Genomic DNA, 25,063 nt, shown 5'->3' with positions numbered 1-25,063 from the left:
TACAGGGGTGGCTTCTGTGAGAAGCTGCTAGAAGCTTCCCCTGTGTCCGATACAGCCGATGCCAGCCGGCTCCAAGACGGACCCGCCGCTGGCCAAGGCCGAGCCCATCAGCGACGGTGGTAGTGCCTCTGGGATAACAGATTTAAGAAGGGGGAAAAGTTGCGGTGCAGCAGCAACAGCAGCCGGAGAGAGGAGTGAGAATATGTGAGAGGAACAACTCCGCAGACACCAAGGTCAGGGAAGAAGGAGGGGGAGGAGGTGCTCCAGGAGCTGGAGCAGAGATTCCCCTGCAGCCCGTGGTGAAGACCATGGTGAGGCAGGCTGTCCCCCTGCAGCCCATGGAGGTCCATGGTGGAGCAGATCTCCACCTGCAGCCCGTGGAGGACCCCATGCCGGAGCAGGGGGATGCCCGAAGGAGGCTGTGACCCCGTGGGAAGCCTGCGTGGGAGCAGTTTGTGAAGAACTGCAGCCCGTGGGAAGGACTCACGTTGGAGAAGTTCATGGAGGACTGTCTCCCGTGGGAGGGACTCCACGCTGGAGCAGGGGAAGAGTGTGAGGAGTCCTCCCCCTGAGGAGGAAGGAGCGGCAGAGACAACGTGTGATGAACTGACCGCAACCCCCATTCCCCGTCCCCCTGCGCCGCTCGGGGGGAGGAGGTAGAGAAAATCAGGAGTGAAGTTGAGCCTGGGAAGAAGGGAGGGGTGGGGGGAAGGTGTTTTTAAGATTTGGTTTTATGTCTCATTATCCTACTCTGATTTGACTGGTAATTAAATTAATTTTTTTTCCCCAAGTCGAGTCTGTTTTGCCTGTGATGGTAATTGCTGAGTGCTCTCCCTGTCCTTATCTTGACCCGTGAGCCTTTCGTTATATTTTCTCTCCCCTGTCCAGCTGAGGAGGGGAGTGATAGAGTGGCTTTGGTGGGCACCTGGTGTCCAGCCAGGGTCAACCCACCACAGGGGAATTCTTGAAAATGTGGGAAAAGCATTGAAGTCGTGTGACAGAGGTTGCATCTGGTTCTAGGGCAGAATTTTCCTTCTGTGAGGGGTCATTGCCATGGCGCTAATTCTGTTTTGCTGATCTTCCACGGCCAACCAAGATGAAGCTGAAATCTGGGTGTTTTCTGCAGCATCTGCGTTTAGATGGAATATACTGCTTGTTGTCAGTAAGCAATGCTGCGACACTGGCAGAGTATTTCCAGCTCCTGGATGTTCATCGGAAGAATTATGTGAACAGTAAGTACTTCTAAAAATGAAATTGGCATTAATGCTCTAAAATGACAGGCCCTGTGTAATGTTTTGAAAAGAGATACACAGAATGCTACATTGCTTAGGATTTAAAACCAGAGATCACTGACATTACAAATATTGCACTTCAGATGTTACAACAAATGCAGCACTTTGTTATACTAATTAACTAGCAGCGTGGTTAATACAAGTGCTTGGCAATACCCCAGAAAGCTTTCAGATACAGCATATATCACCATGTCCTCCCTGCTCTATCATGCCCTGGCTGCTCTGGAAGGTTACATGGCCTGGCTACTCCTGCATCAGCTTCTGAAATATGTACGGCTCAGGGGACCACGCAGAGCCACTGAGATGCATTTTCAGCTCTCATTGAAGATACTTCTTTCCCCTTCCCCCTTCCATTGCTTCCTTCCCTGTTTGTGAGACAGAAAAAGGTCCAAGAGCCTACAAAACCTGTTTGATTTTATGGTATTATTGTCCTCGGCATCCCAGCAGCATGTGAAGCCCCCAGGTCAGGCTGGCTAGTATTGTACAAACATGATAACCAGGTCCTGGCACAACGAGCAGATAATCGACATAGGAAAAACCCAGGCCAGCCATAAAGGAGATCTTTACAGCTGCGCAAGCGAGATGCCAGAACACAGGACAAGAAGGGATTTCTGGCTCACTGAAGCTAATTCCTTAGTACTGCAGCAACTTCATCATGTAATCCTTTCCATAAACTGATCGTGCTCCGTGTTAGAAAGCAGATGGGTTTCTTGCCAATACTGTCCTCCACATGAGGCTGTTTGCAACCCCCCATCCGCTGGTTCACAGCTTCCCCACCTCCCGCCTGCAGGTCTTGAGGCTATTGCCATGTCTTTGCAAACCCCCGTGGTGCTCCAGCTCGAATGACACCTCTTCCCATGGATTTACCCCACTGGCAGAGTTCTAAGGGTAGCGGAATCAGACCAGGCTGCAGATTTTTTTAGCGGGGCCCGTTTGTCCTCTGTGTTCACCCTTGGGGAAGTTTGAGGGAAATGCTGGATCTGGAGGTTTGGCTCTTCCTCTGCAGTGGAGAAGATTAAATAGGACTAAAAATAATTGCTAGTGGATCATGAGTTAAAAGTGACACCTCCAAAAGAAAAATGTTTTTTTTTCCCCATGTTTCTGGTTTGTTGGAAAAGTCCTTTTTTCCTCCAGGGGTGGGATGGAAGAGAAGACAGACAGAAAATTATGAGCAGTTTAACATTGCCTTCAGTGCAGAAATCACATATGCCTCTTTCATAAATCAGGCCATCTTATTTATACTGTCTATGAATTCTGAACGGTATCTCTTGTCTGCTACTATGTTTTAATTGCCTGTGCAACCTGTCTGGGAACAGTGGCATTTAAAATAAAATAAATCCTGCTAATTATTGCTCAGCTTTGTGCAGAGGATGCCTGAGAGCTCACTGTTTTCCAGATCTGTGCTTTTATTGCTTTCTCCGTTAGGTGACCGACCTGAATAAGGACCAGATCATGCTGCTGTTTGACTTGCTGGACCGACATGCGAGGGGGAGGATTTGCTTTAATGAGTTCCACATGGTGGCGTGCATCCTCCTGTCCCACAAGGTGTGTACCTTGCGGGTCCTAGAGTCAGTACAGGGACATCTGCACCGTCCAACACCCCCTGAAAGGGAATCAGCTCACTGGAGCTCGTCTTTACTCATGGCATACAAGGGATGGAGAGGGTCTTTAGGTCTATGCTGCTGCACAGAAGAGGAAAGCAGGGAAATGAGCAGTCCCCCTGTTAAAACCAACCTTGCTTCTCTGGGATAAATCCACCCCTGAACCTTTTGCAAGGTAGGAACCACCTAAACACTCTTCCTAGCTCAGGTTGTCCATCTTAGTTCTCCAAAAAACAAGCCCTCAGCTGTGTCTGCCTGTGGGGAAAAGAGCAGAGCATCCATTTTCACCCATCGGTTCTTGCTAGCTTGTAGGTGCAGCACGTGCTGATGCCCTTCTTCAGCCTCCCTGGCATCACCTACAGCCCAGGCTGGAGGGAGACCGGTGCCTTTTCAGGGAAAAGCAGTGAGGACAGCAGGCTGCGGTGAGGGAGAGGGGTGGTAAAGCCAGGGCTACCCCCAGAGCTCAACCTTGCTGTTGGAGATGTCCTGCAGCTCCACTCTGGACCAGACACGCGGCTGAAGGCCAGCGCTTGGGGCTGCTGCCTGCAGGACTCGGGGAGGAAGGAGAGGAGCCAGCCGCGGGACGTAGCCCTGCAGGTCATTCGGCACACGGGAGGGATGGGAAAGGACCTCACAAAGCAGCCTTGGAGCTGGGCTGGCTGTCGGTAGCTCTCCCCGGCACAGCCCGAACCCAGCCGGCAGCAGCCGCCTGCTCCCGCCTGGCTCCGCAGCAGGAAGCACCAGGATTTTGGTATTTCCTGCGGGTGCGACTAGCAGGAGGTCACCTTTATTCTCTGGATGCGAGCACCAGTTGGTATTCCACGTATTCTTTCCAAGCAGGAAATCAGTGCTTATCATCTGTTTCTAAACCTTTCTGCCCTGAAACAGAACCATCTTGAAAAGCAGTTCATCCACCGGCACGCGGGGCCTGCCTTTCAACTGCTGGATGTAGACGGGGATAATATGATTGATTTTAACAAGTTTGAAGCCAAAAGGTTTCTCTTCAGCATCCAGAAAGAAGAACTTAAGAAGATATTCAAGGACTTTGGTATTTCTGGAGATGAGGTAAAATTAGAGAAATTACAGTCAAAAGAGAGGCCATGAAAATGCCCCTAAATTCAAAATTAATCCTTGGGATTAATTTGGCACTGCAGCCCGCAGACGCTTCTCACTCAAGCCTGAGTTTTCTTCCTATTGACTTCAGGAGCAGGTCTTTGATGACTTACCGCACAGCCTGAATTGAAAATGTTTTAACAGTAAGATAGCTACAGGAAGAAATAATTGTTGGGGAGTAAACCGGGCATATCCTCTGTCTGAGGAGACTCTTAATGGGAGGAGGTGGGCAGAACTGGCAGAAGTGCCTTTATTTAAGCCATTTTCTTCTGAGTTCGCTTGTGGCTTCTCATTATTTTCCAAGCTTTCTGCAGTCCATTCTCAGAGCTGCTGGCCAGGGGGTACCTCGGTGGGGTACACTCGGACTTGAAACTCCTCCTAGAAACATTACGAGTGCCGTACCTTGGCTTATGCCTGTGCCATGGAGATGCCGATGCCAGGTAAGAGCCCCAGGGGAAGCTCTTTCTCTTCTCTGATGGATCACTCATTTTGACCTTAAACCAGATCCAGGTTCTAAGGAGAGGCTATAGAGATCTCGCCCATCCCTGCCCCATGGCAGGGAACAGCTCCCTGCAACCAGAAAGGGAACAAAGCTGGTAACAGCACCTCCCCTCCAGCTCTGCATTGACACAGTCCTCCTTACAGAGGTGCACACACACGTCCTTTGCCAATTTGATTTTGCCACCAGCTCACTGTCTGGTCACTGGTGCTCTTTCACATCCCTCCCTGGTCTGAATTACTCTCTGATTAATGACCACCTGCAGCTACACTGGTAGGGAGTCAGTCATTAATAGACTGTAGACATCTCTTATCTCCATCATAGCTTCACACCATCCTCATGACTTCAGAGTCTCAGCATGCTCCAGGAGCACATTTAGCAAGACAGCCATTAGTAACCGAGGGAGATCCCTTCTCTTTCTACTCCTTTCCGCTGCTAGGTTCCTGGGTTATTGTTTTTATTGATAATTCTCCTCCTCTATGTTCCACCACCAGTATCCTCTTCAATTATTTGTTACAGACAGTTGTTGCATCCCTCCTGTAAGCCCTGCAGGGCTTGCAGCCTGGTTCCTGTGTGTTTTAGCGGTGCAGCGAGGTATCAAAGCCTCCGTCCTGCTCGGGGCCTGCAGATAGTTCTCTGATGCCCTCGGAGTAGTTTCCCGGACTAAGCTGTTTCAGCCCCAAGTTGCACCGATCCTGTCCTTTCATCTCGAGGCTGCCTGATTAAAAGGCCGCTTTAAGCAGGAGCAGCAGGGCTGTGACACAGCTGCAAAGGCGCCCCGCTCCCCCCATCCACACCGTAACCCCAGCTGTTATGAATCTCTCCAACATCTGCAAGTCATTACAAATGGTAGAGAAACAGCCAAGTGCCAGGGAGGTGCCCTGCGAGCCTGTAACATGTTCGAGATGAGCTGGAGGCAATCAGTTGAAACCCATTTCTCCCGAGTCAGTTGGGAAACTGGAGCACGTTGGAGAAGGGGACAAGAGCCCGGACTCAGGGTCTTTCTCCGAAATAACTGTTTACATTGGGCAAGGCTGCCTTGCTAAGCTAGGGATCTATCTCCTCTCCAAAACTAGCAACTGAACTACAGGGAATTCAAGATGTTTGCAGTCTTCTGTGTTGACAAACAACAACAAAAAGAGGAAGGGGATGGTGAATGGCCTCCCAGCAGGACCAGCGAGCTCCTAACAGACTAACAAGAACCCTTGATCCAGCTGGGAATAACACAGCCTCGCTTCCCCGTCCCCCTGGGCTCAGCTTACAACCGCCACATAGACATACCAAACTTGTAGAAAGTGAATAAATCAAAGTGCTGCAGTAAAGCAATTGCCTGTTCTGTTTTCTCCATTGCACATCGCCACTGCTCTGCCAAGGTGAGCACCAGAGACTGGTGTCCGAGGAGGAGGAAGGACTGATGCAACTTGGACTTCAGCCTCGTGCCTCACAACTCTCTCCAGGACTAAGCTTGATGTTAGCATTATCTTCCCCCGCGTACTGCAATAGGTGTGTCTTGGTATTTTAGAGACAACCTCTTCCTGTCCCCTATGTTACACGCTGGTTTAGCGAGAGCCTTCCTCCCCAGCGCTGCCGTTTTGCCACGTTCAAATGCACACAAAGCAAGGCTGGTTTGAAATGGGGCAGACTGGTCTCTTGAGGCTGGAGCCACTCATGCTGGTGGCTTTCTGCTCTGCCTCTCCTGCCTGCGCACTCGGGGCTTGGGCAGCTGCCTGCATCTGTGCTGCCGCCCTCGTGAGGAACAGCCCAATGACAGGAAACGCTGTTTGCTTTGTTAATGAAACCACCTAATTAAGTCCATGTGGAGAGAAAGCAAGAGAGGCAGTTTAGTTTCTCTTGCTAAATATTGACTGTTTACCCTTTGGGCACAGCAAGCCAGTGAATTTATTTCCCCCCTCTCACCTTACACACAGGGCATCACACCACCTCCTCCAAACTCGCTGCCATTAGAGAGCTTCCCTAACGAAGCAGCATGGCTGCAGTGCAAGGGACTAATTAGAATAGAAAATTCCAGTCTCCAAGCACTGCCACTGAACTGCCATGAAACGAGGTTTCAGCATGCCTGTAAGGCAGCATCCCACCTCTCTGACCTTTGCAACTGCTCCGAGTCCAGAGAAAATAAACTGCGTGGCTGAAATCGCAGCTTTCCAGGATTATTCAGAGAGAGAACACAACAAACCACTCTCTGCAGAGCTGAGCTGAGAGCTCAGTGCCTTTTCCGTAAGTTACCTTGATATTTTTAGCCTAGATTCGGAAGGACCAGCCACCCCGAGCTTTCAGCCAGATGCTTCCTACAGCGTCCAGAGTGACTCTGGAGTTCTGCACTGACCGGGGCAGTTGTCCCAGCATAAGCAGCAGCAAAACCAGGTCACAGTTAAAGACTGTTTCCCTTAGTGCTGTCTCTGGAGCCCAGCGCCAGGTATTAACACAGCACTGGTCCGCAGGAACACAGACTGAGCGGGACGGGTGCGTTGCCCAAACTGGGACGCAGCTTTAGCCAGCAGAAAGCAGTTAGAGTTTGGCACGGGGCCAGGAGCAAGGGCGCAACATCCACCATGGGGCAGAAACCCCACGCTACTCGCGGCATGTTATGCAATGTCATATAGCGAGATATAGATCAATGAAATACGAATGTAGGTGCAATACAAACATTAAGTATGTATATGTTAACTAGGAATAGAAACATCATAATCTATATAACGTAGCTCTATAAATCATACAGTCTTCTCCCCTGAGCTCGTATGCTGTAGGGTGTGAAGCAGCACTTGATTTCACTGCTTGCAGCAGCGACTGAGAAAATTTCAACTCTTGTTCACTTTTGACCTAGAATCCACATCCTTTTGGGGTTTTGCTTCGATCAACAGTCAGCCCGGAGTTCCCCCGCCCACTGCATACACCAAAATGTGCTACAGCTGCACGCTAGGGACAGCGCGCTGTGGGGTGGGTATGCATGCACACATGCAACACCACGAGAGGGACATCCCTCTTACTACCTGCCAAGCGACCACTCTTTGCTCAGCTAGGAGATGGGTCAAGAAAGCTCACACGTAGTTTTATAATCCTGGTGTTTGAGGAGATCAGCTCCGAGAACTTCTCTGTCCATGCTGGTGGAGGTGCAAGCAGGGTTGTCTCATGGGTCAGAACAAATGGCTACAAACAAGCCTTTGCACCTGTCACTTTACACATGTATGTTAAAAAAAGGGAATATGTATATACAAAGGAGATTATATATACACACACACATATAAAAGACATTAAAAAAATATAACAAATATTTATATATAAAAGGGAAAAAGTTCCAGGAAAATCATGCTTGCTTGTTTGTAACTCACATCACAAATTCTACTGTGAAATTATCGTAAGATAAAAAAAAAATTGAAATGTTTAGCTGTGATAACATTAGACCAAAGTGGCCTACAAAAAATTATTCCTCTGATACCTCAGGTAGTTAATCAAGACTATAAAAGTGGTGACCTGAATTAAGACAACATGTCAGTTAATGTAATTATAGGACAATTACACAGATCCATTATTTTGCACTGTTCACCAAGGAGCCAGAGGCACATCTGCAGCCAGCAGGAGCCAGGCACGGAGGAGGTTCATGCTGGATGTCTGAGCACATCTCCAGGCCCTGCATTCTCCATGGACGGCACACCTTATTTGCAGATAAAACGTTGTCACACACCAAAATTATTACCAAAACCTGTCTCTAGGGTATCAGACAGGTAATGAAAAAGTTGTAGAGCTCCAGCTCAGAATTAAAAGCCCTACTGAAGAAATTTAAAAACAACACTGAGTTTATTTCTTAAGGCATGGCATTTCCAGGATTACTTTTATTCTTTAAATGCAGGGGGGGAAGAAAAAAAAAAAAAAATCTCATTTTAGATACAGGAAATTTTGTACAGCATTTCCGATAGAAGTTCATGATGGTTTGCTCTCAATGGTAAAAGATCTTCCCTACGTTAAAAAACAAAAAAATCCACATAATTTAACAGTCAAAAGACAACTTGCTTGTGCTCTGCAGTTGATTAAAAATATGTGCACACACTACTGCGATATGTCAACCAAGAAACAGAGGTACAACATAAAAATACATAAAGCATTTTAAAAGTTACCTGATGTTCACAGCATCTTTATATTGGCCTAGAATTCTTCATTGACTGAAGGAGCCGGGGAGGGGAGAAAAAGTTACAAAGCATGTTTTACATAACTAGTATATTTGATTCTAAAAGACTTTATAAAAGTTACAGGGGAAAAAAATGGTCACGTCACTGGAATTCCCTCGTCCTTGTTTCACTGCGTGTTGGAGCTGCGTATTTTCTGTGTCAGTAACAAATCTAGCACCGTATCCTATGTAATATGAATGTTTGTTACATGGCACACACAAACAAACTGCATACAAAAAGTTTTACCATAAAAATGAAGATATTTATTCAAGAAGTACAAATTTGATGGTACCAGCCATCTTTGAAAGCCATTACCATGAGGCAGAGAGGACACAAACCAAAGTCTCTTGCTCAGAGCATATGAAAGCAAGTGTCTTACAAATTGCCAACTAATGCAGTCATTTCAATCATTGCTCAAAAGCCACCTCTACTTTTTAAACATTCCCTGGACTTCAGAGAGGCACAAATAGGGTTTTTAATACAAGACCAGTTAGTTATTTTAATAAAGCCATCAGCTAAAATTTATTTTGTTTTAAATTTCCTTAAATTGTCTCCAGCCTTTGACTGGATTCAAATTTCCTAAAGAACAAAGGGACCTGGGAACGAGCAGGTGTACAATTTTTGGAGCTCAAGATGAACCAAAAGTTTTAAGGCAGGAGTCAGGATTTTAAGTTCTCTATTTGCCCCATGGCTCTGATTGAATGGTCTTCATCTGTAAAATATACAAATACAGAGTTCTACTGGATAAATACCCAACAAGTGGTCCTGCTCTAAGGGCAGGAACATACTTTTCCACGGAGAGTCCAGTGAACACATTTATTAAAAGGCTCAAAGTCCACGGTAAGAAGCCTGTTGGTTAAAACAACTCATCTTCCAACTATTTGACTTTTGTAGGCTCAGTGGCATGTATCTACCTTGGAAGGAGAGCTATAGCTCCATCTCCTATGAACAAGAGCAACACACATGCGGCTACGGAGTATCTAAGCGGATGAAATATGGAAGACGAGAGCCATTTGTAGAACAGAGCAATCAAAAACACTTTATGAAAAGCAGGCAGACTTGTATATACAGTCATTAACCAACAGAAGTGTTTGTAGCTGCAGATATAATAGCAGGACATTCATCTTCTTTGGGAGAAGACAGAAGCACGGTTGCTGGAAAGTTTAACTCCAAGGCTTCCTAGATCAGTTAACTTGCAAGGCAGGCCACCAACATCTAGTGGGTTTGAAGCAGGTTTTTTTCTTTTTTCCAGGAAAGTTGCAGAGCATACGAAGCTCAACCCAAAGCAAGTTTTCAAAAACGCCTTTCTCAAATACCTCTACATCCTATTCCAGGAGAGCACAAGCTGTCCAAGAGCTGCCAGCCATCATCCAGGAGGGAGTCAGAATTACAGGGGAAGTGGTGAAGGGCACAGGAAAAAAAGCCCCTTTTTCTAACAGAGACTGCTTTCATTTCAACATAACAGGATCTGAGCAGTGCAGTGAAAAAGCCAACAAAAATCTTTTTTTTTTTTTTTTAAATGTAAACATTCTCTGCATAAGGTGCAGGGTCCTGGATGTATGTACAGTGACATAGAAAAGAGTTTGTAAAATATAGACCAAGAGTCAGAAATGTAGCTACCACTTACGCTTCTGAAGAAGACAGAAATGGAGAAACGTACAGCATTCAATTCGTCAACACTTACACAGCAAAAATGCTTTCAAAACTCCATGGCTAAAAGCATCTCACCATTGTAACAAAGATTATTTTTTTTAATAGTTTTTAAAAAGTTTTTACATTATTTACTAACAACGGATATATATGCAGAAGCATGTCATACTATAGCAATATTTTATCAATGGGCCATTTGCTTTACCAAAGGTTATGCACATTGCCATGTGTTGCCTTGTTGCTCCAACGAACCCCTCTCTTTCCTCTCCTCCCCAAAGCAACTTAGGAACTTTCTGTGAAAGGCAAAGAGGAGCTGGCTTTTGTTTGGTTGCTCCTGGGGTGAGGTTTTTTGTTGTTACTACTACTTTTAGCATTAGGGTGTCTATTAAAAAAACCCACCTTATTACACTGCTGACTCGCATAATTTAGTTTTCCAAAATATTTCCCAGATCCAGAGAAGCAAAGGCTTTCAGAAAACTATAAAAAAGTTCTTGCAATGCAGCTATTCCAAGCTCTGTTTTCTGCAGAGGACACCAATAAACTGTCATGCACAAAGAGCCAAGGTAGTCAATGAAACTTTTGGGAGCTGGATGCTCTGAAGGAGCAGCTGTCATGTGGTTGTGGAAGACGACCCGGAGCATCCTTCTGCAGCGTACCTACAGCATCTGCGGCTTTTCTGGAGCTCCCTCGCCCCAGCAGACTACGTGTGTTCATGCCTCTCTGCCCTTCAAGCTGTTCAGGAGTGTGGACTTTCACTAGGCTATTACTTCTGGGGCAGACAGAAGCAACAATGAAGAGTATAAAAATCTGAATCACATCAAACAGACCTGTCGCTAACGCGGTAAAAAATGTTATCTACTGGCATCAGTTCATAGCCAGAGCTGATCAGGAATGACACAAAGGGCCGATGGGTCTAACGAATAAAAAAACAAAAACCAACCTATTACTCCTCACTTGTCTGTACTTGGCATTGCAGTTCATGGCTGTGTGTGTTAAAAAACCTGTTGCATTGCTTCAATTATACCCAAGACACCACACGGTTGCAGGGCAGCACACCAACTGACATGCCAAAACCCAGGCCAGGCCATGCTGCCAGCAGTGTTGAGCTGCAAGCTCAACACACACTCATGCTGCAAAATAAAGATGGACACACCAGCGTGCTTCTATCCATCCTCCCTGTAAGCAGCCACTGGTGTCCACCATGCAGACCTGCACCAGTCCTTCTCACTGGGGCTGCCAGCTAAACAGCAGTTTAGTACTTGGTTAGTCTCACTTCAGCCATGCCTACTCTGCTCGGCGATTCAACAAGCCTTCCCTCCCTCCCTCCCTCCTGCAGGCACGCGGGGAGCCCCGCTCTGCCCCAGGAACCCGCACGAGTCCCACGGGAGCCCCAGCCCGGGCCCCTGCGCTGGCATTTGCACTGAAGACCATCTCGTAGGACAAAGACAAGGCGTATCAGAGACAGAAATGACTGTTCTCTCAATGTATGTTGCAACCTCTAGTTACATACATGGGATATGTTAGTCAACATGCTGTATACCTGTATGCCTTCATTACTGATTTTTTTTTTATATATATGTATTTTGAAACTTGGAATTCTTTCCTAGTACAAATCTTGTAAAATTTATTTCCAGCAGGGTATGTGCTTAGTACATCTGTCATTTTAAACAGAAGAGGTTGAACAGTCTTCGCTTTCACCTATAAAAGCATTTTACCGTTGAATTTTTTCAGTTTTAGATATGCGCTTAAGGGACAGGAGAGGGGGAGAGGCTGTTAGAGAAAAGAGTATTTTCATGAACCAATTCTCTGTTCTACTCAAAGCCCACTCATGACATGGCCTTCAGATCATCACCTTGCTCCCCGACATAAAAGCAATTAATATAAAACATGGTCATCTATTACGGCATAATAAAACTGAACCTTTTCCAATTAAGAGGGGGGAGAGAGAAAGAAGGAGCTCTCCCAGACCCTACACGCTGTAATTTCAGAAACAGTACATGGTGACAATTGCCTGAATGAAAACAGAAAAAGAAAAAAAAAAAACCCCAAACCAACAAAATGTATCCCACAAAAAAAAAAAAGTAGTGTTTTAGTGTTCACAGTTACAGAACTGTCACCCTGGTTTGCTCCTCCTTAATCTATCACGATTTCCCCCCTTCCAGAAGGGACCACAAGGAAATGCCATCGTAAAGACCATTTATACAGAGATGTAACTTATGCCTTATGAGACAAGTAGTGTCTTCCTGGCATGAAACCATCCTTTGCCCAGCGAAATCCAGAAGATTTTTGAGTTGTTTATATACCAAATATTTTTTTTCCCCTCTGGAATGCAAAAGATTTGGCTTCAAAAACCCAGTACAGTAAATCATATTAATCTTAAAAAACCCTCCACAATAGAAAACTTTTGTTATAGATTAGTATTTATCCACTTGGATTTCATCTTTAAAAAGAAAAAAAGAAAGAAGAAAACCAAGTCACTTTGGTGTTTATGAGAAGAGGGAACTAATCTTCCTTTACACAGCTCTGCTACTGCACTTCAGTCACCCTGTACCAAATCAGGGCTAAGGGAGCTGTCAGAAAACCATAGGCTTAATACAACACAGGGACCAAAAAGAAAGCTATATTTATTTGGGGTAGGGTGGGAAATGCATATAAAATGTGGATCTGTTTTCCAACCACCAGTGTAAATTCTGCACCTGCTTCCACCTGCTGGGAAAGACTTGTGATATTGTACAAGCGACCTCTGCTCGTTCTGGCTCTATGCTGATGCTCACGGAGCAAGAACTCCCTTCGAGTCTGAGAAACTGAGTTCTATGGAAGTAATGAAAGAGCAAAAGTAACAAGTTTAAAATTGTCAATGTAACCCATCAGTTTCATTAGCAGACAAGAAAGAGCTGGGACAACTGTAGCTTTAGACCATTGATTCAGAGAGGGAAGACAGAAACCAATAAAAATATGCTATTCATACCTGAATAGCACATTCGACTTTGGAAGAAGTGAAGTCATTTCAGTGATGGCTGAAAAAACAAGCAAACTAGAAATCATATTTAAAAGGAACAGGGCATTTGATCTCAACCAAAGGCATTACCAGACAGGGGTGCGGAGCAGCCAAAGGAACACAGAGAGCATCTCTAACTGAGGGAACAAGCAATTAGATTCCTTCCCCCAAAATATGCTCTGATTCAGATTTTTGAGACTACAAAAGGATTTGTCATTTGCCAAAGGGGCTCCTCTTACATTCTGAAGAGAAAACACTGGCTGTGAAACGCCACTGTCACTCTCTGGGCTGCGGGTGCGTGTCAGTGAGGATACCTCCAGTTGTCCTGGCTGGAGAGCCACCAAAGCTAGAAGACTGGCTGCTGCTTCAAATGACACTCACACGAAAAGCTGAAAACCGTGTGCTGTCGTGTCCTCCTTACCATCTTCCATGCTTTGTGCCCTCTAGGAACTGAGCAGGGGAAGCTGCGATCCATTGCATCTGGGTGTAACTGCAGTTTAACCTGGACCTATTACACCAGTGCCATTTGACAAAGGTGATGCACCTAATGCTTAAGCACAGACCAGTGCATCACTCACCTTAGCTAGCCTGATCAAAGCTTGTTTTAATGATCTGAGTGATATACAGTAATTCAGCAGGCACGTACTCAGGTGCCGGTCAGCCAGTAAACTTCAAGCTAAGTCAGTCTTGTAGCAGATAAGTTTACAGTACAGTACGTGAGAGTATACATTGACTCAGTTATTGCCTAAGGCTCTGGCGGGCTGCGTTCCCAGCTCAGGAGCCAGCAACGGCACAGGACTGCGTTGCCATCTTGGAATGTACAATTGCTTGGTCTGAGCATCACCAGGAGCCGCCCGCATGGGACAGAGACCGAGCCCCCAGCCCAGCTCCGCTGCCCAGGGCCGGCTGTGCCTCGGCGAAGCACGCGAGTTAGGTCAAACCAGAAAGTATCCCCATGAACAGGCAGCACGGGACCTACCCAGAGCAGCTGCGGTTCTTGCATGAACTGTATGTGGTGCTGATATGAAATTTTATAAATTGTTTAGGTTTTAATTTTTATTTTTATTTTTTTTTAAATAAAAGTGCTCTCTGTTGCTCTGGCTCCATGGATCAGGACACCACCTACAGTTTTAAGAATCATTACATATTTGTATTGTTTAAGTGAATGACAAACTCTTCCCTCCCTCTTTGTACCTCCTCTCTTTTCCCTTCCCACTCCTTCCTTTGCCCTTGCCCTGTGCTGCTTGCTGTTGTGTTAAATATGAGATCAGGCAAACCCCAAAGGCCAGTTTACATTTTTATGTTTTGTTTTTGCAGATCTCCATCACAGATGGAATTTTTGCTGGTCATTTCTTGGAACCAATCCATTAGCAGGACAAACCGAAAGAAGAGAGGGCAGTGAAAACAAACCCCATGACAGAGACGGAGGAAAGAAGAATCAATAAACAAGCAGAAATCAGTTTTCCACCGGGGTGGGATTTGCTAAGGGCTGGCTCACGATGACTTGCACCACGTAGTCCTTTGGGATTTTCAGCTCCTCCAGTTTCATTTTGTCTGCCAGCGGCCTGCCCGAGAAGAACCAGCGCTGGCTGCCTGGCTCCACTCCCTCCACTGCGTGCAGCCGCCTCTTCATGTGGTACACCGTGTCCATGCTGCGGACCATGAGTTTGAGGTCTTTGCCTGTGGACAGGCGCAAACGAAGCTGGCATTCATGCCCTGAATTGGGTGGGGGATCAGGAATATCCAGAGTCTCCAGGTCACCCTTCTCCTCTATCATGTTGATAGGTGGGGCGAGGCAGTAGACGGGAAGCTGGTACCGGTTGCCCAGTTCATCGTAACACTCTGTAAGAGCACCTTTAGGAGATAAGAGGGGGAAAAAATGAGTATGAATGCATTTCACATTTAATATTGAAGTGGTCATGCTCAGAAGCATTTACCCTACCGTTAAACCATCTCAGCGATGAGGTCTGAATTCAGGCTTTAAAGAATTGATACAAAAATCTCAAGTTTTCATTAAAAATTGCTTCACTCTGTTTTCATATGGAAACTTGGGGTTGAGTTAAAAGCACCACCTAAAAGCCAAACTCACCACCCCCCACCCCCAATAAACTAGGATAAACTTCAAAAGCAGTGGGAAGGAAGAGACGAGGGAAGATGATGTTCTCCCTATGCGTCATTTAAAAGAGGAATATTTCTCCAGCAGCACGGCCCAAGGTTCAGGGCACACATGCACCCAGAAAATGCTACTTGGATGAATTACACGATCCTGAACCTGAGCTGTGAAAAGGCAAAATGGCAAAGACCAAAGGCAAAAGACCACTGTGAAAGAAAGATTTTGTAACTTCTCAAACATTCAAAAATTGCTGAAACTGTTTCATATAGGACTCATGTTTTAGTGAGCACTGCCAGAACAAACAAACACGACCACCCAAGTCAGACAACTCTGCGGCTCTGTACAGAGCACAGCGTCACCACCAGAGCACCCAGCACATACTTTATATTTGCACAGCATCTGTAACTCCTGTATTCAAAGCCCTGAAGCTTCAGGAGTGATTTTTATTTCCCCAGACTCCTGAGAGGTTCCTCGGGATAATCTGGGTGTTCATGTTAAAGACGACTGGGCAGCAGTGTGCTGCCTCGCATACGGCATTCCTTCTTACCAAAGTGGTACAACGTGCACAGAACAGCTCAAGAATTGTAACGCTTACTGAAGTAACAAATACAAGCTGATTTTTTCACAGTATGAGACACACTTTAATAATAAAGATATTTCAAGAACTACCCTGGAAAAATGGCAGCACATTTTTTGTAACGTTTTAAGAGCTAAAGTAAGAGAAGGCTGAAAGCAGAGCCCTGCTGCATACAGCGCACATCACCTCTTGCAGCGAGCCAGGGAACTGAGATGCTGAGGAAGCTGCATCCTAAATCACAGCAGAAATCCCTTCTCACTGTGGTTAAAAAACCCCAGATATTCACACTCCAAGCAAATGCTTCTCCCGTTTTGAATTTACCTGCTATAACAAATTTCCACATTTTTGCCCCTAGAGGGGGCACATTCACTTGCAAGATTACCCATCCTTTTGTAGTTGGAAATGTTTGAAGAGGAGCCAAGTCCTTGAGCTACAGAATATTTAAAAAACTCTTTGACTCGGCAGTTCTGCACACAACACCCAACTGCTCCTTGTTAGAAACTAAGGGTGGTTTTTTTAGTTGGAGGTTTTTTCATGCTGACAGTGAGTTGTCTTAAACTTTGCTGTTTGATCAGCAAAATTACCACAATATAAATTATAACTTGGGGATATACTGTGTCACTCAGCCCACTGTGACAGCAGCATCTTGTGCTGGAAATCTTCTTTCTTTTAGAGAGAAGCCCCTCTTTTTTAAGGATAATTTGTGTTGATGAAAACACACAGAGGAAATCTTTGGCTAAAAAGATTAATGTTTTAGGTGCAGCTGCTTTTGGAGGCTTTTCTGTTTGTACAGGTAGCACCAAGGCAGCTATGCCCTGAGATTTATTAAGAAAACAAAACTAAAAAAGGAAATCCAGAAAAACATAGTTATACCACTCATTACAGTCTTGTGTCATTTATGAATCTCAGAGCAAACCAGCTTTTATCAAAACTGTATTGTATCCATACCTTTCATGGTACTTTGTGATTTACAGACTAAAGCCTGAAGTTCCCATACTTCAGTTTTGTTTTACAATGTTCATTTCATTCTGTACACCCGATCTATTTAGTAAATGTCACAGTACCAAATTCTGGATCACAGTTCATAGAAACAAGTCGGTGTAGTTTGCTGCTAAAAAAAAAGAAAAATCCAAACTTTAGCAGCCTTTAAATTTAGCCAGAGCAGCTAAACTTGTACCTTTCTTTAAAAGCCATGTATCTTAAAAAGAATGCTCCTACTTTAGAATAGCATATCAAAGAGTTAATTTTAAATACCATGGGGTAAGCTTGATAAGGAATTTCTTCATTATTTATATCCTTGCCCAGCTGAACTAACATCAAGGTCAAAGCATATGCTATAACACTGGATTGCTTAATCATAATCAGATAAGCAATATTAAAAAAACCCTCTGAAACAGCAGCTAACTTGGAGGTCTGTCTTTAAAAAAAAAACAACTAAGAAAAAAAAAAAGACACAGTAGAGGAAACCTCTTGCCAATAAAAATCGCACAGTTCCATCCCAGACTGAGAAACCATTTACAACAAATTGTTAATGTAACAACAGGTTACCATAAACCTCACCAGTAATCCCATTCTCCCACTCATACTGGTAAAAACGTCCCTAAGACTCTCAAGTCCTATTACCTACCACTCAATGGCTTTCAAGACTGGATATATTGATTAAAGCACAGAAGACGACTATCGTGAGCAGAAGAGACTTTACGACGGCACCACCTCCTTACTGGCACACCATGCCTGCTGAAGGCCAAGCCGGAGCTCCAAGGAAGAGATGAGGAGGCATTGGTCCTGGCCTCCAAAGAGACGTGGAGCTGTGCACACACAGCCTGGTCCTCTTCAGCCAGCTAACTCCCACTGGACTGGGCTTTACGAGGCTTTTGGTTAAGCGATCTTTGGAGAGGGTCAGGCTCTGCTACAACCTTCAAGACGTTGTAAATGGCAACAAACTCAAAGGCAGAATGTGAAGGGGTGTCACATTGGTTGGAGTTCAAAAGCGAAATGGTGGCTGAATGTGTGAACCAGAAGGTGCGGTGAGTGTGGAGCTATTTTAAGCAATGCAGGCAAACGCAAGTTATCGGAGAGGAAGAGAGAAAAGTGGTTGAATTACCCGCAGCCACCATGGCAAGGCCTATCTCACCAGCCAGATGGCAGCTCTTCACCGAGGCATTCGCTGCAGCGTCCCTTACACAGCGCAAAGCACGCAGGAAATTAAACATCTGAACTACAAAACCCTTTGTAATTTTGCTGTTATAATCGAAAACGATGTTTCTGATCCTTCCTGCAAGATACATCAGCGTGGGCCACACAAGTTATTCAGCAGGAAGGAGCACTAAAAGAATGTCAAGCTTTTATGAGAAAATACAGAGGAAAAAAGAAAAAAAAAATTTTTTTTTTTCCAGGTTTCCCCGTTACCTAGGCAACCAGGGTCCTCACCAGCCAGTTACAGCATAGGAAGGATGCAGCCTCCCTTAAACCATAGAAGGAAAAAACACCGCAAACAGAGGTTTCTCAGTTCAGGCAGGCAGCCCTGCGCCCTCCCCTGCCAGCACCTTGCTCTGCTGGCGGGCAGGGTGCTCAGAGCCGCCTGAGGACAGCCGTCCCGCAGCCCCGCTTAGACAGGTTTCCCCTTCCTTCCCCAGACCCTGCAGCTGGACGATGCATCAGGCAACCAGACCAAGTTCAGATGCCAAAGCCTAGAGGGTGAGTCGGTACTTTGAATTTTCACTGCTGGATCATACAAAAAGAAACCACGTAAAAGGGCAGATTTCAGGAAGAAAGGAGCAGAGAGGATGGGTGGCAGGCACGCAGGTCTAGGTGGAGGATTCTGTACTGGACATGAAAGATCAAAATGTTATAAAAAGGTCTTACAACAATATTGAAGAGAGGACAAATTAAGCTTATCAATACTTCATATACTTGAGTATTCTTTGTGTGTTTAAATCCTCCTCTAGATGTTGACATGACTTTAATAAACTTGGACACAAAACATCCTGGTAGCAGCATGAGGAACTGCCTTTGAGGAAAGCCAATGACAGAATCAACCAACAAACCAACCCCCCCACCCAAACCCTAATCCTCTCCAACTTTCTATCATTCAGAATTAAGGTGCCATGGCACGTGATCTAAGGAGTGCTTTGAGAATCTCACTGACCGATTCATTATTCTGAAAATTTCCCAGTTAAAGACTTACACTGTCAAGCAAGCTCTAGAGTCATTCAGTATCAATGCTGCAACACAGTTATGGAGTTAATTCTATAGGCTTGATTCAAGTCAGACAGAACAGGAGATACAATGCTAGAACCACAGCAGATGGGATTATTTTAATATTTCAAAAGTAATATTGGCTTGGAGACTGAGGAATTCTTGAAGGAGCTGCGAGGCAGAGCTTCTTGTTGGTTGTTATCCAGGTAGGAGACAGCTTGAGAGTTTCGGGCGGAAAAATAAGCAGATGTGATCATCAAGCATACGGAACTGGAACATTTTGAAATTAATTGCCTTGCAGGCCATAAAAACTTTGTTTTACTAAGATTATTAGGATGGAGATATTTCTCAGGATTGGTAAGGGAAAACACTAAAAAAGGACTGGTTGAGATACTGCTTCCACCCCTAAGCCGTTCAGAGTTTGGACTTACTTGTCCTTCTGCACATGAAAGGACTAGCAATTTAAGAGACCTAAATGACAGGAAGGTAAACTTTTGCAAGAGTTATTGAAATCAGGCATATATGACCACACTCATCTAAAAACATAACAAGTTTTAATGCATTTTAATGGCATTTTGGCATTTCTTTAAAGGTGCATACCATTCTCTCTTCAGAAAAAGCACCAAATTTGTTTTCTGTTCATGATGTGCCCTCTATTTCTTTAAGATTTTGCGCAGTTTTGAGGATTGCTCAGAAACGCCCAAAACTTAAGAACTGAGCAGATTTCCATCTCTTCTTCCCTTCCCCCAGACAGACTTGCTGCAGGAAGAGAAATTAAGATGACACAAAACAAAATCTAGCATTGCAATGAGACTAGCTAATTTAAGGAGCTTAAGTGTCTGTGTATAACACATTTGCCCAAGGAACAGCTGGTTCATTTGTTTTTCTTACTGAAAAGCTCCATTCCAAACCCAAGCTGAGCCTGGATTGCTGAATAAATTGGCAATAGTAGAGCTTTCACCTGTAGACTATTGGTTTGAATCCAATATAGGTCACTAATGCCTGAAACTAATTATGAGCATCAGAAAACAAGTGGGTCTTCTTCTGGGTCCTACAGTACAGCAATTCCTAGAGAGCAATGACTGAGGCAGAAAAGCTGAACTCTCTCTTCATCTTTATTAGTCGCTGATTCCAGGTCACAGCTGGGAAACACAGGATCTTATAAGAAAAAAAAAGTGTACTGACGTCAACAGCATGTGAGAGTGGTGAAGGGTGACTTTGCTCAGTACGTGAACCGGATTGAGACAAACAAGTAAAAACACGCAGTGGTTTGTTCCAGCTCACCTACAACCATCACAAACAGGGAGGAGTTAGTAGGAAAAAAGCTCTTTCACATTAAACTCCGTATAACTTAATAATGACTGAAACGGCTTAATGCTGCAGTTAACAACTGTAGCTCTCCCGTTTTCTGGAGTGCAACGTGTGGGAGTACTCGTGCAAGCCTGTGCCTTGCACCACGTACAGAGAACTGTGCCTTGCACCACGTACAGAGAACAATAAAGTGGCTATAATCGTTAATGGTGTGGATGAAGCACTTGGTAATAAACCACATATATAAGCCCTCTCCCATGCTTCTTCCACACTAAACTTCCATGGGCTACGCAAATTTAAACTACCATAAAGCTACTGTACAAAGCCTTTATAAAGGTACAAGCTTGTCTCCTAAGCCACAGCACAACTGCTTACACAACACAGCTCTGCTCTCAACTTCAGCCTCCCTTTATAATAAAGAACTTACTCCAGCTTCTTAAAGAATGGGGTTTGTAGATAGTAAGTGTTAAGCATTTCATAATTCTCATTTCAAATTCACTGAAAAACAGCTCTTCCATTATGGGAACATTATCGGTCTGGCTCAATTCCACAAAGGAGAACAACTCCCAGAGCAAGCAGGCGATCCCAGTGCTTCAGGAGCTGCTTGGTGAGCGGGGACCAGCTCACTCCCGCTTGCGGCAATTGGCACAAGACAGACTGGAATTGCGCTTAGTGCATTACAACAAGGGAAAGGAGGAGTAAATTAAGATACTCTGCTATTGCCTTTGTAATCGTCTCACCCTGTTCTTTGGCAGGAGAACTACCTCGTAGCTGGTTCACTGAATCAGGTATTGCACTGCTCACACTCATCTCCACGCTTGGATGTTCTTTAGAAAACCTGGCTCACCCGGGCTCCAAGATCACTGGTAAAATAACATACATTCAGCTGTCTGAAAAGGCTCTGCAAGGCAATAATCTGAGACACGCTTGCAGCAGAGGGTTGGACTACACGGACTCTTGAGGTCTCTTCCAACCTGAATGATCCTAACTAGCTGCTTTTCCTGTAATAACACTTTAAAGAGCAAATCTCAGTCAGAGTATCTAGCCAAAGATCCCCCACGTGTATCTAAGTCATCCTGCTTCAAACTAAGCATACCTCGCCCTAGTGCGGGGCAGGTTAGCGAACCAAGCTGGCGATCTCATGAGTAAACCATTCTTAAAACCAGTTTTGCAACTCATGCCTGCACGCTGGCACAGAGCAGGAAAACCCAAACCGCTATCACTGAATCAGTGGCGCCCAGTACCTACAGAGTACAAGGGGCTTGTGTGGCTCCTTCTGCACTAATCTGCTGGCTAAGAGGGATGTTCCATCGTCACCCAGTCTGAGATGTGTCTCGTCCATGTGTTGTAACTGAAGGCCAATCTGCCCGCATGCCATTGCTACCTAATGTTTGTCAGAAACCTTTTGTTTTGGGTTGGATTTTGGGGAGGGGGAGCAGGGAAGGAGCTGGGGGTGTTTATTTTGGGAAAAGGCTGGCACAGATATACAAGGTGCATCACCGGGCATGCTGATCCGCTCCCTTTATCATTAATTCATTAGCACTAATTAACTAGGCTGAAGGTGAAAGATAATTAAGATTAACACAATCTTCTGAAAGACAGAAATTTCTGCACTAGATAAGCAAGCCATTTTTCTCCAAATTTTAGCTGCAGTTAGTAGGTGTGCATCCCTTACTGTCCTCCTCGCTGTGCTGGAGGGGTAGAGCAGGGCAGGGAGAGGAGAGGGATTAGCTGCCATGGGAGGAGGGACGGGTGGGGATGGAGAACGATTTGGGAAGGAGAATGCTTGTGGGAAAGGCAGGGTCAGGGCCATGAACCAACTCCCTCAAAATTCCTCTTAAAAATCTTCACTAATGCCAACAACAGCAGTGGCAAACCTGTCAGAAGAACTGGGATCCGCAGCCCCACTGTCTGCAGAGAAAGAGGGGACCTACGCCAGAAAGCTCAAAACTTGACAGCAGTGTAACTTACAGAACAGAGCTAATTCTTCCTTAATACAGTTTTACTACAGCACGAATACCTACAGTCTATGCAGTTCATCGGCTTTTCATCTGCTCTGGTTGTGCCAGGCAACTAAGACACCCATCGGGCTGGTACATACCTGTAGTCCACAATGTGGCTAAGGACTGCCAGTTACTAGACCAGGACTATGAATAACAACTATGAACTAAACAATGCAAGAAGATGGTGAATTTTAACCACAACCATAGGTTCAGAGGCTGGCTAACCAGTCACCCAGTCATGGCATCCTTTATGACAAGTTTCCCCATCCCTTTCCTTGCAGGCTTTTGCCACGATACAAACTCTAGAACAGACCGATTCATCAGTGAGTCGTTCTTTATCCAAATTAGATTTAATAGAGAAAGTCAATTATGTATTAATACTTGGTAGTTGTCGTGTTAGCAATACCATATGTACTGCCACTTCTGTATCACTCTGTAAAACTCGGATCTAATATTGCAAGAAGGTAACAGCTTCCAAGAAACATTACATCAGGGTTCAAAGATGACAAGTCTTTTTACTAATGAAGTATTCATGTACTATTCTGCTTTGCATGTCATTGAAATAGATGCCTGTCTAGACAGGCTTCTTAGATAAAAATTAAAAAAAAAAAATCTGGTTGGTAAAAGAGCTTCTCCGTATACCCTCTTCATTTACATTTGTTCTCCATTATCCATCTTCTTAAAGGGGGTGGGGGGATTCAGAGAAAAAAAGAAAGCATAGTATCACAATCATCTGAGCCTGCATCATATCCCTCCATGGACAGCTAACTTGGCAATGTTTAAAGTGACCAGGCTATCTGTTCAGCATGGGGATGCACAGAAGCTGAACTCAGATTTACAGAAGTTGTCACTGCCTTTGTTACCACTGAATTTTTAACTAGTCTGTTGTTCCCGTAAACCCAGAGTGAATACCTAGCACCCAGTATCCAAAATCCTATGACTAACACGGTTAAAATGGAAAACCACATGGGAGGTTAACAATAGCATTTTATACAACTGATAGAGATTTTCCTTTTTCTTTCCAACCACAGACTTAAGCAGTTTTTGCTTTCTTTGGAGGTCTACAAAGCTTCTCCTCTGCTCTCCTAGAACAGTCTTGTAAAAGTCTCCTTCTGATGCAGAAGTCATGGATGTTTGACTACGATGTTGCAGAAAGGCCACCAGAAAACATAGCATACTGGCTCTTGAGGTACAAACACTTTAATCTTTCACAGAACAGGAGAAGAGAAGATGCCATTTGGACTGCAGAAGTTCTGTTAATCCTAAACTAAACCCCTACATTTACGAAGACTCCATCATCCTATGAAAAGCAACACGCTTTGTGAGCACTGTTGTCAGAGAAGAAAAAAGTCCATTACAGTAGGACGTTTTGCATAACAACCATATACAAAATGTAACTATTCAGTCTCACTTTCCTAATATGACAAACTACTTTGCTATTTCCAAGTACTTCTGGAAGACAAAGTAACTGCTATGCTATTTGCATTTTACTTTAAGAGGATTTTCCTTTAGATAAGATCAGCAGGACACTAGTGGTCAACACCATGGACCACTACATCATGAAACAAATACGCCAGAGCCTGCTGCACTCCTTTCCAAATAAGACAAAAGGCAAAGATAACTTTACCTTTGCTTGAGACTCATCTCATGAAGTACAATCCACTTGTCCTTAACTGCTTGTTCTACCTTGGATCGACTCCTGTAGCCACCTCAAGAAAAAGCATGTCCTTTTGCTTCTCAGGTGGAGAAGGCACAGTCTGACCACACTAAGAGGTCCTACCCTAAACAGGGAAGTTCAGTTAGCAACTAGTGACTGCAGCAACTTGAGCTGCTCCATCTCCATTGCATGACCAGTGTCAGTGCACTTAACCTTCAAACAATCCCCTGCCCACCACAATGCCTGCTCCAGGCAGCAAAATGATGTTTTGAGACTTAGTTTAATCTGAGCTCAAAGTAGATATGGATGGAAATTTGGCTTGAGATAGCACTTATTACAGCTTCAGCTAACAGAGCAGTGGAGACAACCCCTTAGACCGAACACAAAAGCAAATGTTGGCTTTTATGGAGCACTGAGAAGTCCCAAATCAGTTTGCAATGAGAAAAGGATGTGGAAAACTACTTTCCAAGTCTAAACAACAACTCTCCCCATGACCTACCTATATGCAACAGGGGATAGAAAGAAAGCACAGAATGACCTAGACGAAAGTTTGCCCCGTGCCATTTTTCTTACTGCTCCCAAACTTGCCTATATCCCTGTGTTGACATTCAAAGACCTGTTAATGAGCATGGAAGTCATTCACTTGCATGCTCAGTCTCCAAGGATAACCAGCAAAAACATTAAAGGCTCCAGGGAGGTCAAGCAAACTGACACAATCCCACATTAGTACCTACATCCTAAAATAGAACTACAACACAAGGCTGTTTAAAAAGGCAGGGACAGAGGGGATTAAAGAAGGTTACAGGAAAGATCTGAAGCAACAGAAGGCTGCAGCATTGCTTTATCCCATCTAACAGACTCTTCACCTCC

At 44.8% G+C, this 25,063-nt stretch overlaps 2 protein-coding genes across 2 annotated transcripts in view; one reads left to right on the top strand and one right to left on the bottom strand.

The window, feature by feature from the left end:
* Positions 1–1,096: 1,096 nt before the first annotated feature.
* Positions 1,097–5,701, top strand: EFCAB9 (EF-hand calcium binding domain 9). The gene is given in 4 exon segments (XM_050905605.1): positions 1,097–1,232; positions 2,689–2,837; positions 3,782–3,958; positions 5,582–5,701. Coding segments are annotated over 4 exon segments (582 nt in total).
* A 9,017-nt stretch (positions 5,702–14,718) lies between these two features.
* UBTD2 (ubiquitin domain containing 2) overlaps positions 14,719–25,063 on the bottom strand; it is a 57,862-nt gene continuing 47,517 nt past the window's right edge. Inside the window, exon 3 of the mRNA XM_050905276.1 lies at positions 14,719–15,188. Coding sequence (XP_050761233.1) covers positions 14,791–15,188 — 398 coding nt within the window. The 3' untranslated portion in view covers positions 14,719–14,790. The remainder of the gene's footprint in view (positions 15,189–25,063) is intronic.

The sequence above is a fragment of the Gymnogyps californianus genome, chromosome 14, assembly GCF_018139145.2.
Source record: "Gymnogyps californianus isolate 813 chromosome 14, ASM1813914v2, whole genome shotgun sequence".
Classification (NCBI taxonomy): domain Eukaryota; kingdom Metazoa; phylum Chordata; class Aves; order Accipitriformes; family Cathartidae; genus Gymnogyps; species Gymnogyps californianus.
This window is presented reverse-complemented; position numbering and strand designations above follow the sequence as displayed.